The sequence below is a fragment of the Lissotriton vulgaris genome, chromosome 12 (genome assembly GCF_964263255.1).
Source record: "Lissotriton vulgaris chromosome 12, aLisVul1.2, whole genome shotgun sequence".
Lineage (NCBI taxonomy): Eukaryota > Metazoa > Chordata > Amphibia > Caudata > Salamandridae > Lissotriton > Lissotriton vulgaris.
In genome coordinates, this window is record NC_141700.1 from 8,512,150 (window position 1) to 8,528,013 (window position 15,864).

Consider the following 15,864-nt stretch of genomic DNA (forward strand, 5'->3'; position numbering starts at 1 on the left):
GAGGTCACCAGGATCTCTTCCTGTACCGTGAGAGGTCACCAGGATCTCTTCCAGTACAGTGAGAGGTCACCAGGATCTCTTCCTGTACAGTGAGAGGTCATCGGGATCTCTTCCTGTACCATGAGAGGTCACCTGGATCTCTTCCTGTACCGTGAGAGGTCACCAGGATCTCTTCCTGTACCATGAGAAGTCACCGGGATCTCTTCCTGTACAGTGAGAGGTCACGAGATCTCTTCCTGCTTAGTGAGAGGTCACCGGGATCTCTTTCTGTACAGGGAGAGGTCACTGGGATCTCTTCCTGTACCTTGAGAGGTCACCGGGGTCACTGCGAACTCTTCCTGTACAGTGAGAGGTCACTGTGATCTCTTCTTGTACCATGAGAGGTCACCGGGATCTCTTCCTGTACCGTGAGAGGTCACCAGGATCTCTTCCTGTACCGTGAGAGGTCACCTGGATCTCTTCCTGTACAGTGAGTGGTCACTGGGATCTCTTCCTGTACAGTGAGAGGTTACCAGGATCTCTTCCTGTACCATGAGAGGTCACCGGGATCTCTTCCTGTACCGTGAGAGGTCACCGGGATCTCTTCCTGTACAGTGAGAGGTTACTGGGATTTCTACCTGTACAGTGAGAGGTCACCGAGATCTCTTCCTGTACCATGAGAGGTCACCGGGATCTCTTCCTGTACCGTGAGAGGTCACCAGGATCTCTTCCTGTACCGTGAGAGGTCACCAGGATCTCTTCCAGTACAGTGAGAGGTCACCAGGATCTCTTCCTGTACAGTGAGAGGTCATCGGGATCTCTTCCTGTACAATGAGAGGTCACCGGGATCTCTTCCTGTACCGTGAGAGGTCACCAGGATCTCTTCCTGTACCATGAGAGGTCACCAGGATCTCTTCCTGTACAGTGAGAGGTCATCGGGATCTCTTCCTGTACCATGAGAGGTCACCGGGATCTCTTCCTGTACCGTGAGAGGTCACCAGGATCTCTTCCTGTACCGTGAGAGGTTACCAGGATCTCTTCCAGTACAGTGAGAGGTCACCAGGATCTCTTCCTGTACAGTGAGAGGTCATCGGGATCTCTTCCTGTACCATGAGAGGTCACCTGGATCTCTTCCTGTACCGTGAGAGGTCACCAGGATCTCTTCCTGTACCATGAGAAGTCACCGGGATCTCTTCCTGTACAGTGAGAGGTCACGAGATCTCTTCCTGCTTAGTGAGAGGTCACCGGGATCTCTTTCTGTACAGGGAGAGGTCACTGGGATCTCTTCCTGTACCTTGAGAGGTCACCGGGGTCACTGCGAACTCTTCCTGTACAGTGAGAGGTCACTGTGATCTCTTCTTGTACCATGAGAGGTCACCGGGATCTCTTCCTGTACCGTGAGAGGTCACCAGGATCTCTTCCTGTACCGTGAGAGGTCACCTGGATCTCTTCCTGTACAGTGAGTGGTCACTGGGATCTCTTCCTGTACAGTGAGAGGTTACCAGGATCTCTTCCTGTACCATGAGAGGTCACCGGGATCTCTTCCTGTACCATGAGAGGTCACCGGGTTCTCTTCCTGTACCGTGAGAGGTCACCGGGATCTCTTTGTACAGTGGGAGGTCACCGGGATCTCTTCCTGTACCATGAAAGGTCACTGGGATCTCTTCCTGTACAGTGAGAGGTCACCGGGATCTCTTCCTGTACATTGAGAGGTCACCGGATCTCTTCCTGTACAGTGAGAGGTCACTGGGATCTCTTCCTTCTTAGTGAGAGGTCACTGGGATCCCTTCCTGTACAGTGAGAGGTCACTGGGATCTCTTCCTGTACCGTGAGAGGTCACCGGGGTCACTGCGATCTCTTCCTGTACAGTGAGAGGTCACCGGGATCTCTTCCTGTACAGTGAGAGGTTACCGGGATCTCTTCCTGTACAGTGAGAGTCCTGACGTCGCCTTCCTAACGGAAACATGGATGAACGCTTCCTCCGCCCCTGACATCGCCATCGCTATCCCTGATGACTATAAGATCACACGCAAGGACCGCACCGACCATACAGGAGGTGGAATCGCTATCGTCCATAAGAAAACAATCCGCATCTCAACCAGCTCTGATGCCAACCTCGCCAACTCCGAACACCTTCACTTCCAGATCCACATCGACCCCAAGACCACACTCAGAGAAACCCTCCTCTACAGACCACCTGGACCACACGCAAAATTCAGTGAAGACATCACGGACTTCATCACCCCACACGCGCTCCCCTCCAAAGACTACATCCTTCTGGGAGACCTCAACTTCCACCTTGAAAAGATCAACGACCGCAACACCGCCACCCTCTTGGACAACCTCGCCAACCTCGGACTTAAACAACTGGTCACTTCCCCCACCCACATCGCAGGTCACACTCTCGACCCCATCTTCACCTCCAGCAACCATGTCTCCTTCAGCCACACTACGGATCTCCTCTGGACTGACCACAGCTGCGTTCACTTCACCTACAACAAGCCGAAACCCATCAACCACCCCCAACCAACTCTGCAAAGAAACTGGAACAAAATCACCACAGAGCAGATCTCCACATCACTCCTTCAATCCTCCCCAGCCCTCTCTTCTAACGCCAACGAAGCCGCCTCCAACCTCACCCTTTGGTTATCCAACACCGCCGACACCTTAGCACCACTGAAAAAACGTCAACACAAACTTGGCTTCAAGAAGGCCTCATGGTTCAACGACGACCTCAAGAAATCCAAGAAACTGTGCCGCTCCCTTGAAAAGGCCTGGAAAAAAGACCCATCCACCAGCAACAAGGACGCCTTCAAAAGCGCCATCCGTACTCACCACCAACTGATCCGAAAATCCAAGAAAACAGCATTCAAAGATCGACTTGACAACAACGCCCACAACAGCAAGGAACTTTTCAACATCGTCAAGGAATTTTCCAACCCCTCGGCCAACTCCAACGACATCACCCCCTCTCAAACCCTCTGCGATTCCCTAGCCTCTTTTTTCCACAACAAGATTGCTGACATCCACAACAGCTTTGACAACCAACCCGGAAGGCAACCCACCCTACCATCAGCTGACCATCTTCCCCCCGTTAACACCCTTAACGCCTGGAACCCAATCTCCACTGAGGACACCATCCGCCTGATGAATTCCATCCACTCTGGATCCCCCACAGACCCATGCCCCCACCACATCTTCAACAAAGCAGACTCCGTCATAGCTCCGCACCTCCGAGACGTCATCAACTGCTCCTTCAACTCCGCTACCTTCCCAGAAGACTGGAAACACGCTGAACTCACCGCCCTTCTGAAAAAACCAACAGCAGACCCCACGAACTCAAAAACTACCGCCCCATCTCACTTCTTCCATTCCCGGCCAAAGTCATCGAGAAAGCTGTCAACAACCAGCTCTCCGCCTTCCTCGAAGCCAACAAATCACTCGACCCCTCACAATCTGGCTTCCGAGCCAAACACAGCACTGAGACCGCACTCATCGCAGCAACAGACGACATTCGAACTCTACTGGACAATGGAGACACAGTCGCCCTCATCCTCCTCGACCTCTCTGCAGCCTTCGACACAGTCTGCCACAGCACCCTTTTACATCGCCTCAGAAACATCGGAATCCAAGGAAAGGCACTGGAATGGATCACCTCGTTCCTCACCGGAAGAACCCAGAGAGTCCGCCTCCCACCATTCAAGTCCGAGGCCTCTGAAGTCATCTGCGGCGTACCACAAGGATCCTCACTCAGTCCCACCCTCTTCAACGTATACATGAGCCCCCTCGCGGCCATCGCCCGCCAACACAACCTCAACATCATCTCTTACGCGGATGACACTCAACTGATCCTATCTCTCACCAAGGACCCCAGCACCGCCAAAACTAACCTACACGAAGGAATGAAAGAAGTCTCCGAATGGATGAAACAAAGCCGTCTGAAACTGAACTCAGACAAAACAGAAGTCCTCATCTTAGGTAAATCCCCCTCTGCATGGGACGACTCCTGGTGGCCGGAAGCCCTCGGAAATGCACCCATCCCGACAGACCACGCACGGAACCTTGGCGTCATCCTGGATTCTTCACTCTCAATGAACAGACAAGTCAGCGCCGTATCCTCTTCCTGCTTTAACATTCTTCGCATGCTCAGAAAAACATTTCGCTGGATCCCCTCCGAAACAAGGAAAACAGTCACCCACGCTCTAGTCACGAGCCGACTGGACTACGGAAACACCCTCTACGCAGGTACCACCGCTAAACTCCAGAAGAAACTACAACGAATCGAAAACGCCTCAGCCAGGCTCATATTAGACATCCCACGCAACGAACACATCTCTGGTCACCTTAAAGACCTCCACTGGCTACCCGTCAATAAGAGGATTACTTTCCGACTGCTTACCCACGCACACAAATCACTCTACGACATCGGACCAGATTGCCTCAACTCTCGACTGTCCTTCTACACCCCCTCCCGCCAACTTCGCTCTTCCAGCCAAGCCTTCGCCACTGTACCTCGCATCAACAAGACCACCATGGGAGGCAGATCCTTCTCATACCTGGCTGCCAAAACATGGAATTCACTCCCCGCTTACCTTTGCCTCACCCAGAATCACCTAGCGTTCAGAAAGCAGCTTAAAACGTGGATATTTGACAAATAATCCACCTCCCCTTCCTAAGCGCCTTGAAACCCTCTGGGTATGTAGTGCGCTATATAAATGTTATGACTTGACTTGACTTGACTCCTGTACAGTGAAAGGTCACCTGGATCTCTTCCTGTACAGTGAGAGGTCACTGCCATCTCTTCCTGTACTGTGAGAGGTTACCAGGATCTCTTCCTGTACCATGAGAGGTCACCGGGATCTCTTCTTGTACCATAAGAGGTCACCGGGTTCTCTTCCTGTACTGTGAGAGGTTACCAGGATCTCTTCCTGTACCATGAGAGGTCACCGGGATCTCTTCTTGTACCATGAGAGGTCACCGGGTTCTCTTCCTGTACAGTGAGAGGTTACTGGGATCTCTTCCTGTACAGTGAAAGGTCACCTGGATCTCTTCCTGTACAGTGAGTGGTCACTGGGATCTCTTCCTGTACAGTGAGAGCTTACCAAGATCTCTTCCTGTACCATGAGAGGTCACCGGGATCTCTTCCTGTACCATGAGAGGTCACCGGGTTCTCTTCCTGTACAGTGAGAGGTCACCGGGATCTCTTTCTGTACAGTGAGAGGTCACCGGGATCTCTTCCTGTACCGTGAAAGGTCACCAGGATCTCTTCCTGTACAGTGAGAGGTCACCGGGATCTCTTCCTGTACAGTGAGATGTCACCAGGATCTCTTCCTGTACAGTGAGAGGTTACCGGGATCTCTTCCTGTACAGTGAGAGGTTACCGGGATCTCTTCCTGTACAGTGAGAGGTTACCAGGATCTCTTCCTGTGCAGTGAAAGGTCACCTGGATCTCTTCCTGTACAGTGAGAGGTTACCAGGATCTCTTCCTGTACAGTGAGAGGTTACCAGGATCTCTTCCTGTACAGTGAACGGTCACCTGGATCTCTTCCTGTACAGTGAGAGGTTACCGGGACCTCTTCTTGTACAGTGAGAGGTCACCTGGATCTCTTCCTGTACAGTGAGAGGTCACCTGGATCTCTTCCTGAACAGTGAGAGGTTACCGGGACCTCTTCCTGTACAGTGAGAGGTCACCTGGATCTCTTCCTGTACCATGAGAGGTCACTGGGATCTCTTCCTGTACAGTGAGAGGTCACCTGGATCTCTCTGTACAGTGAGAGGTCACCGGGATCTCTCCCTGTACAGTGTGAGGTCACTGGGACCTCTTCCTGTACAGTGAGAGGTCACTGGGATCTCTTCCTGTACAGTGAGAGGTCACCGGGATCTCTTCCTGTACAGTGTGAGGTCACTGGGACCTCTTCCTGTACAGTGAGAGGTCACCGGGATCTCTTCCTGTACAGTGAGAGGTCACCGGGATCTCTTCCTGTAAGCAGGGATGTCATAGTTGGCACCGGGATCTCTTCCTGTAAATTCCATCCCTGCTACCCTACTCCCTGCTTCCTTGGGTACCATTCCTTTTGTCTCTCCCATCATTTTAATATCCCTGCTTCTTGCCTGTGTTTTGCAGCCTGTCTCGTCTGTTTGCTGATGCCCAGAGACTCCTCTTTCTTGGACGGAACAGTCACCTTGTGGAGGGATTCCGGCGTCTCTTGGCTGCTCTCCGCGACTTTCAGGGGCGCCAGCGCCCAAACACAGGTAAAAGTCATGATACATTGCACTTAAGCTTCAGGTTTCTGTTCTTGAGTGGATCCCCAGTACCTCCCCAAAAAGCAGCAGTGATGCTCCCCCGTGACAAACGTCTGCCTAAAGCACTGTGGGACATCATAACCCCACCCTACTTTTCAGAGAATTGTTTAGGAACGCGTCATCTTCGCCCAGGTTGCTCTTATCGGCCCCACAGAATCTCACCCACCACCACATCATGTCGGCTTGGCTATAACTGGCTCCTTGTGCGTGAGGAGACCAAGGCACTCTCTGATGGGATGTCAGTGGATGAGGGCAATGTTGAGGGTGTGTTCCACCATCACTGCAGTATCCTCAATCCAAGTCTTACAGGGGGTCAGATGTACTAAGAAAAGGTTAAAAAAAAAGTGGTCACAGCTTTTTGCCACCGGACCCTGGTCTTCTGAAGTGACCTATGTACCCCTTGGTCAAGTCACAAAAATCACCATTCACAGGGGTTCGCAAAATGACCTTCCTATTGAATATTAATCAGAGAAATCACAATTTGTGAGCCCCTGTAACTTTCTGCAGTCACAGGGATAGTGCTCTGCAAGGGGCAGCAGACCACCCTACCTGTGTTTGCATTCTCAAATAGCAAACATTTTTCAAAGTAGCCCGTGAGTCAGGGCTGCGTTCAAAAATAGAAGTTTTTAATTTGGGAAAACATCAGGAAGAGCAGGCACTGCTCCCCTGGACCACTGTCCACTCCCTGGGAGGCTGCCAATATGATTCCGGAAGGGGAAGGGGTCCCAGGTTCCCTTCCCCTTTATGAATCCGTTAGCACCTCCCTTGAGGGGTTGGAAACGATTCAATGGTTTGCGACCAGAATTGTGGGCCAAACTGCATAGCATACCGATTCGCAGTTAGGAAGGAACGCCCCCGTGCTGGCCCCTGATGGATAGTGTTCGCAGTCCGATTGCAGGGAGCTGGCCCGTCAGAGCATGCTCGGCTCTTTAAAAGTGATTTGCTCTGGGGACGCAAGACTCTACATACGATACATAGGGCCAGATTTTCAAAAAAGACGCGCAGCGCAGCACCCAAGGAGGCCGCGCTGCGTTGCGTGAATGGGGAAGAGCAGGAGAGCGCCATATTCACAGAGCTAAAGCACTCTCCTCCCCTCTCCCTAGCACCGGCGCTGATTTCAGCTGCCAGGCGCCACGCACACACCTTACACCATAGCCCCATGGTGCAAGGGTGCTTGCCTGCGTCTAGCCTGGGGTTTGTGCAGGAAGGGGCCCGTACTGTACAAGATATTATGCCAACTCAAATTCAAACATTTTTCCTACTTTGCATGAAAAGTCTAAAAAAGACATTTGGAATAAAAATATTTCTCTTGTTAACATTTTTTGGAAGTGAACCCTGTCCACCATTGTTTGTAGATAGGGTTTTGTGTCATGAGTCATGGGTGGCTGCACGGGAACACCCTGACCGCCCATATAATACCCCCTTGGCGCTAAGTGACACAAAGTAGTGCTTCACACTGCTTTGCATTACTTTTAGGGCACTTTCCAGCCCACAATAAGTTTTGCACTGGAAAGTAAATTTTCACTTTTGTGACGCTAACCCACCACAAAATGTTTGAAAATCTACCACATAGTCTGTTCTTTAGAAGTGAAAAATTGGACAAACTTCAGGGTTTTTTGCCACCTGAAGACTGTCCTAAAGATATTTTGGGCTTCTGTTGTGGAACTGGAAGGATAGAAAGGGTCCGAGTCTGCTACGAATATAGGAACAACCCTACAGTAGGCAGTACCCAGTGCTCAAGATATACTTCAGAATGAGACGAAAATCCTGGATTTCTGGCCTTCTCTGAGTGGTCACTCCTAATCCAGTGAGTTGGGGGATTTTAAGAGCTGATGGGACGCTCTTCCTTTGGTACCTAAAGCGATCAGCCCAGTTTTAATTGTTTCAACGGATTGCCATGGGAGGCATGTCTTCGTGCTGGTGTTTGTCAGGTCCACGAGTCGCATGGATTGCAACTCCTACCAGTCTGCTTGCTAAACTAGATGTTTGCACATGTGGCCCTAAATGTATGAAGAATGAGCTTACCTTTGTTGAGCGTGACCAGGCGTCTACTAGCCGGGCCCGCCATCCTTAACTAAAATTCATGAGGTGGCAGCATGTTGTCCAATCGGGAACGATGATCATAATTCAGAAGCAAAACAGCGAACATGCTTCCATTGCACTGCTTTTCATCCCCTTTCTGGGCTGGGGTCACACCGGTCCAGTGGCATGCCTAATAGGCCCAAAAAAGCTGCACACAGCACTTTAGGGCTGTTCACCCAGTTTATTTGGCCTTTCTTCTGAGAATATGATGGCAGCCACTTAATCTTTAGTGTGTGCATGCTGCCTTCTCACACTACAGTGAAGTAAGTACTTCAGCATGGACTGACCGCGGTGTAGTGACTCTGCTGCGTCAGTCAGTAGGTATCCTGACGCCCAGAGTCAGAAATTCCTCACCCTTAGGAGGGAACAGCCCCAAAGGGGGCTTCAATCAGGGCAGGGAGAGTGAGCAGCCTCTTTGAGGGGCAGGGGGCCCTCAGTGATTTTAATCGGAAGCCGGGGAGCGAGTTGTCCCTCAGTGGCTGAATGATGAGTGCAGAAGTCAGTTGTACCCAAGAGGCCTCATTTAGAGTTGGGGAGGAGTGAGCTGTCTCGTTCCTGAAATTGCGACAGAGGGGTGAGAGTCCTTTGGAGGGTAAAATAAAGAGTGCAGAAGAGATCTACACCTAAGAAGGCTGGTTAAGGGGTGGAGGAGTGCGGTGGGCTCGGGTGCCTGTCTGTTGTGCTCTTCCATTGCTTCTTCCTTGCTCTTTTTCCTCTTCCACTCCTTCCCTCTTCCTATTTTGTCTTCTGTCTCTTCTCCCTTTTCATATTTCTCCTAGCCCTGCCTCATTTCTCTCACCATCCTCTCTTCCCTCCCGCCTTCCTTCCCTGTTTTATTCTCTTTTTCTTCTTTCCTCTTCCCTTGCCCTCTTCTTTTTCCAACCCTCTGTCTTTTTCTTCCTTCTTGTTCTGAGAGGTGTCATCCATTTCTTATACTTTCTCTTCCCTCTGAATCCTTCTAAAATATTTGTGTCTTTGTTTCAGTGTGGATTCTGCAGAACCTTCTAAAGTCCGAGGAGACCTTCTCCCAGTTCCTGCAGGCGAATGCCTCTCTGCCTCCAGGGGTAGCGGAGACCCTTCTGCAGGCTCAGCTCACGCCTCGCATTGTGAGTATCTCTGGAAGGTGATATCTTAGCACCATGGGTCTTTGATTTATCTACCTGCCCCTTAGGTAAGGATGCACTAAGAAAACCAAATATATTCGAATGATCAAACCCATTGAGCATTAGAGCACAAAGTCAGTCGGAATTACCAGCTGAGATCCAGTCGACAGCGGAACCCCTGGGAGTTGGGTGAGTAAGCTGGAATCCAATGGCTAATCGACACCTGTCACATTCATGTCACATACGGGATGTGCATAGTATGAACATGGTCTTAGTCAGAGTGCCAGAGTTTCAGGCATGTCCTCTTCGGTGGGTTATCCCTCCTCGATAAAGGCTTGAAATGTGACCCTCCTTGTGGTCTAAGGGAGTGCAGAGGGACCATGATCAGTGATTCCTGCTCTTTTTGGAAGACCGCCCTGAAAATGCTGGTTGCGTGTCTGGCTTGAAGCCTTGAAAACTGGGGTCTGTTCAAGTGTAAGGGCTCTTGTGTGCAGGTGTGGCTGAGATTGGCCTCATTCCAAGGCTTTCAAGTTGATTCTCTTATGGATAACAACGTATAATGCGATACAGTAAATCATTTAATATAATCTAACACAAATGTAAATGGGTCGATGGCTAGCGTTGTTCAGGAGGGTAGGTATATGTTTAAACGTCAATAATTAGAACAGGATTTTTGTTTTAATTTTTTTAACTGGGAGGTTGATGGTGTGCCCCCAGGCAGTTCCCAGCTGCCATAAGAGGACGCAAGTGTGCAAACTGTAGATCGACAGTGTCGTCACTGGAGAACGGATGTAGACGACTACAACAGTCACTATTTAGAGGAAGCTAGATGGAGCTTTCAGCGCTTGGCATTTGTGGCTGCTACATTTGCCCTGTCCCAGTATTTATCTAATGTATTTGTATTGCACTGAAAACGTCACACAGAGTCACTTCAACAGTAGTAAGGTTTACAAAAGTGCTTCTTGTCATTTTCCTTGAATTTCGTTTTTTTGGGCCTTCCTTCTTTAGAGACAGTATTGCCTTTTATTGCACCAAGTGTTTATTTTTCCTCTGTCGGGCTCCTTAGAATGTATTCCCAAACTGTGGCAATGGAGCTGCCATTGACTGTGATTGGCCTCTTTTCCTGGATGGTCTGTGAGGTGCCTAGGCTTCCCATCTGCTGGTGGCTGGTTGTTGACATGTCCACCCTTGGTGTTTCCTTTCTTCCCCAGCTATCTCTCGCTCGGATGGGGGTGCCCTTGAAAGAGGTGGTTTGCAGCACCTCTTTGCTGTCTCAGGTTTTAGTGATCAGCGACAATGAGACCTTCGTTGAGGTGCAGAGGGCGCTGTGCGCCCTCCCCGAGTCTAGCCTGCTGGCCATGGAGCGGACCTTCCTCTCACAGGTTGATTACTTCCGTCTGGTACAGGTAAGTGTGGCCCTTCATACATGTACTGGACTGCTGAGCGTGTGTGTGTGTGGGCATGGTTGGTCTGTCTACCAGGAGCACCAGGCTCAGATTGTTGGAAGCCCACGCCCCAGCTGTAGCATAGCTATGGACTTGTTCTACAGCTGTACCTCAGCTGTACCTCAACATCTCAAACAATTTGCATATTTGGAGGTCAGATTTTATGCCCCTTCTGCCTTTTGCCTTATTTGCTTTATCAGTGAGTAAGGGCACCAAAGAGTAGCAAATGTTTATGTAAGAGGGTGTGAGAATAGTTCACACCGCACAAACTCTGAAAACATCTACTCACAGCCCTCACACCATACTCCATATGATGAGCAAGAAATCAACCAAGCATAGACATATTAAGAAAAAATGCTCTTTCAGTACTTCCCAAACGTTTCACACAAAAACAGGACGGGTATTGAAACCCCCCAGGCTCTTCAGAACTAACCATTCCTGAGAGCAAACTCAGAATAATCTTACACCTTGGAGGTTGGGAATCCTTAGGAAACCCTACCGACATGTGGCTGTGTGTGATGGTGGAAGATGTAGGGATATCTGCATCTAGACGTTTCTCGCCAGGATAAACGCCACCGCATACCATGTCTACTTGCTTCCCCACACAGGAGAGGATGCTGTCTGAGGCAGATGCTGCGGAGGAGGTGATGAAGGCCTTAGACGCCTTCTCTCGGGGAGCAGAGGTTCTGGCACAAGAGGTAAGACCATCAGCTCCGTTGGTGGTAAATCACTGGCGCCAACTAAACTTCTTTCTTTCATAAGGGCAGTGGGTGAGCTCTAGAACAGGATGGAAGAGAGAAGAAGCACCCTCCAGACCCTCGCGGTATGAGAGGAAGAGAGTAGGCTCTTAAAATGTGTCTAGAAACAAGCTCGGCTCATTGGCTGTGAGGATTGAGAGGGGTCTTGGAGAGCAGCTTGGATGACTCACCTCCTCAGGGGCATTCAATATTGGGGGGCTTGGACAGCATGGAGGGCGCCAGCATTCAAGACTGAGGGGCTTAGACAACAGCATGGAGGGCGCCAGCATTCAAGACTGAGGGGCTTAGACAACAGCATGGAGGGCGCCAGCATTCAAGACTGAGGGGCTTAGACAACAGCATGGAGGGCGCCAGCATTCAAGACTGAGGGGCTTAGACAACAGCATGGAGGGCGCCAGCATTCAAGACTGAGGGGCTTAGACAACAGCATGGAGGGCACCAGCATTCAAGACTGAAGGGCTTGGACAGCATGGAGGGCGCCAGCATTCAAGACTGAGGGGCTTAGACAACAGCATGGAGGCCGCCAGCATTCAAGACTGAGGGGCTTGGACAGCATGGAGGGCGCCAGCATTCAAGACTGAGGGGCTTAGACAACAGCATGGAGGGCGCCAGCATTCAAGACTTAGGGGCCTAGACAACAGCATGGAGGGCGCCAGCATTCAAGACTGAGGGGCTTAGACAACAGCATGGAGGGCGCCAACATTCAAGACTGAGGGGCTTAGACAACAGCATGGAGGGCGCCAACATTCAAGACTGAGGGGCTTAGACAACAGCATGGAGGGCGCCAACATTCAAGACTGAGGGGCTTAGACAACAGCATGGAGGGCGCCAGCATTCAAGACTGAGGGGCTTGGACAGCATGGAGGGCGCCAGCATTCAAGACTTAGGGGCCTAGACAACAGCATGGAGGGCGCCAGCATTCAAGACTGAGGGGCTTGGACAGCATGGAGGGCGCCAACATTCAAGACTGAGGGGCTTAGACAACAGCATGGAGGGCGCCAGCATTCAAGACTGAGGGGCTTGGACAGCATGGAGGGCGCCAGCATTCAAGACTTAGGGGCCTAGACAACAGCATGGAGGGCGCCAGCATTCAAGACTGAGGGGCTTGGACAGCATGGAGGGCGCCAACATTCAAGACTGAGGGGCTTAGACAACAGCATGGAGGGCGCCAGCATTCAAGACTGAGGGGCTTGGACAGCATGGAGGGCGCCAGCATTCAAGACTGAGGGGCTTAGACAACAGCATGGAGGGCGCCAGCATTCAAGACTTAGGGGCCTAGACAACAGCATGGAGGGCGCCAGCATTCAAGACTGAGGGGCTTAGACAACAGCATGGAGGGCGCCAACATTCAAGACTGAGGGGCTTAGACAACAGCATGGAGGGCGCCAACATTCAAGACTAAGGGGCTTGGACAACAGCAGGGAGGGCACCAGCATTCAAGACTGAGGGGCTTAGACAACAGCATGGAGGGCGCCAGCATTCAAGACTGAGGGGCTTAGACAACAGCATGGAGGGCGCCAGCATTCAAGACTGAGGGGCTTGGACAGCATGGAGGGCGCCAACATTCAAGACTGAGGGGCTTAGACAACAGCATGGAGGGCGCCAGCATTCAAGACTGAGGGGCTTGGACAGCATGGAGGGCGCCAGCATTCAAGACTGAGGGGCTTAGACAACAGCATGGAGGGCGCCAGCATTCAAGACTGAGGGGCTTAGACAACAGCATGGAGGGCGCCAGCATTCAAGACTGAGGGGCTTAGACAACAGCATGGAGGGCGCCAGCATTCAAGACTGAGGGGCTTGGACAGCATGGAGGGCGCCAGCATTCAAGACTGAGGGGCTTAGACAACAGCATGGAGGGCGCCAGCATTCAAGACTGAGGGGCTTAGACAACAGCATAGAGGGCGCCAACATTCAAGACTGAGGGGCTTAGACAACAGCATGGAGGGCGCCAGCATTCAAGACTGAGGGGCTTGGACAGCATGGAGGGCGCCAGCATTCAAGACTGAGGGGCTTGGACAGCATGGAGGGCGCCAGCATTCAAGACTGAGGGGCATAGACAACAGCATGGAGGGCGCCAGCATTCAAGACTGAGGGGCTTAGACAACAGCATGGAGGGCGCCAGCATTCAAGACTGAGGGGCTTAGACAACAGCATGGAGGGCACCAGCATTCAAGACTGAGGGGCTTGGACAGCATGGAGGGCGCCAGCATTCAAGACTTAGGGGCCTAGACAACAGCATGGAGGGCGCCAGCATTCAAGACTTAGGGGCCTAGACAACAGCATGGAGGGCGCCAGCATTCAAGACTGAGGGGCTTGGACAGCATGGAGGGTGCCAACATTCAAGACTGAGGGGCTTAGACAACAGCATGGAGGGCACCAGCATTCAAGACTGAGGGGCTTGGACAGCATGGAGGGCGCCAGCATTCAAGACTGAGGGGCTTAGACAACAGCATGGAGGGCGCCAGCATTCAAGACTTAGGGGCCTAGACAACAGCATGGAGGGCGCCAGCATTCAAGACTGAGGGGCTTGGACAGCATGGAGGGCGCCAACATTCAAGACTGAGGGGCTTAGACAACAGCATGGAGGGCGCCAGCATTCAAGACTGAGGGGCTTGGACAGCATGGAGGGCGCCAGCATTCAAGACTGAGGGGCTTAGACAACAGCATGGAGGGCGCCAGCATTCAAGACTTAGGGGCCTAGACAACAGCATGGAGGGCGCCAGCATTCAAGACTGAGGGGCTTAGACAACAGCATGGAGGGCGCCAACATTCAAGACTGAGGGGCTTAGACAACAGCATGGAGGGCGCCAACATTCAAGACTAAGGGGCTTGGACAACAGCAGGGAGGGCACCAGCATTCAAGACTGAGGGGCTTAGACAACAGCATGGAGGGCGCCAGCATTCAAGACTGAGGGGCTTAGACAACAGCATGGAGGGCGCCAGCATTCAAGACTGAGGGGCTTAGACAACAGCATGGAGGGCGCCAGCATTCAAGACTGAGGGGCTTAGACAACAGCATGGAGGGCGCCAGCATTCAAGACTGAGGGGCTTAGACAACAGCATGGAGGGCGCCAGCATTCAAGACTGAGGGGCTTGGACAGCATGGAGGGCGCCAGCATTCAAGACTGAGGGGCTTAGACAACAGCATGGAGGGCGCCAGCATTCAAGACTGAGGGGCTTAGACAACAGCATGGAGGGCGCCAACATTCAAGACTGAGGGGCTTAGACAACAGCATGGAGGGCGCCAGCATTCAAGACTGAGGGGCTTGGACAGCATGGAGGGCGCCAGCATTCAAGACTGAGGGGCTTGGACAGCATGGAGGGCGCCAGCATTCAAGACTGAGGGGCCTAGACAACAGCATGGAGGGCGCCAGCATTCAAGACTGAGGGGCTTAGACAACAGCATGGAGGGCGCCAGCATTCAAGACTGAGGGGCTTAGACAACAGCATGGAGGGCACCAGCATTCAAGACTGAGGGGCTTGGACAGCATGGAGGGCGCCAGCATTCAAGACTTAGGGGCCTAGACAACAGCATGGAGGGCGCCAGCATTCAAGACTGAGGGGCTTGGACAGCATGGAGGGCGCCAACATTCAAGACTGAGGGGCTTAGACAACAGCATGGAGGGCACCAGCATTCAAGACTGAGGGGCTTGGACAGCATGGAGGGCGCCAGCATTCAAGACTGAGGGGCTTAGACAACAGCATGGAGGGCGCCAGCATTCAAGACTGAGGGGCTTGGACAGCATGGAGGGCGCCAACATTCAAGACTGAGGGGCTTAGACAACAGCATGGAGGGCACCAGCATTCAAGACTGAGGGGCTTGGACAGCATGGAGGGCGCCAGCATTCAAGACTGAGGGGCTTAGACAACAGCATGGAGGGCGCCAGCATTCAAGACTTAGGGGCCTAGACAACAGCATGGAGGGCGCCAGCATTCAAGACTGAGGGGCTTAGACAACAGCATGGAGGGCGCCAACATTCAAGACTGAGGGGCTTAGACAACAGCATGGAGGGCACCAGCATTCAAGACTGAGGGGCTTAGACAACAGCATGGAGGGCGCCAGCATTCAAGACTGAGGGGCTTAGACAACAGCATGGAGGGCGCCAGCATTCAAGACTGAGGGGCTTAGACAACAGCATGGAGGGCGCCAGCATTCAAGACTGAGGGGCTTAGACAACAGCATGGAGGGCACCA

General features: G+C 52.1%; 1 protein-coding gene across 1 annotated transcript in view; it reads left to right on the forward strand.

Annotated features, from left to right (window-relative positions):
* ABCA7 (ATP binding cassette subfamily A member 7) overlaps window positions 1-15,864 on the forward strand; it is a 219,895-nt gene that overhangs the window by 24,107 nt on the left and 179,924 nt on the right. The window contains 4 exon segments of the mRNA XM_086946714.1: window positions 6,104-6,231; window positions 9,349-9,470; window positions 10,679-10,873; window positions 11,521-11,610. Of these exon segments, the coding sequence (XP_086802840.1) occupies window positions 6,104-6,231; window positions 9,349-9,470; window positions 10,679-10,873; window positions 11,521-11,610 (535 nt within the window).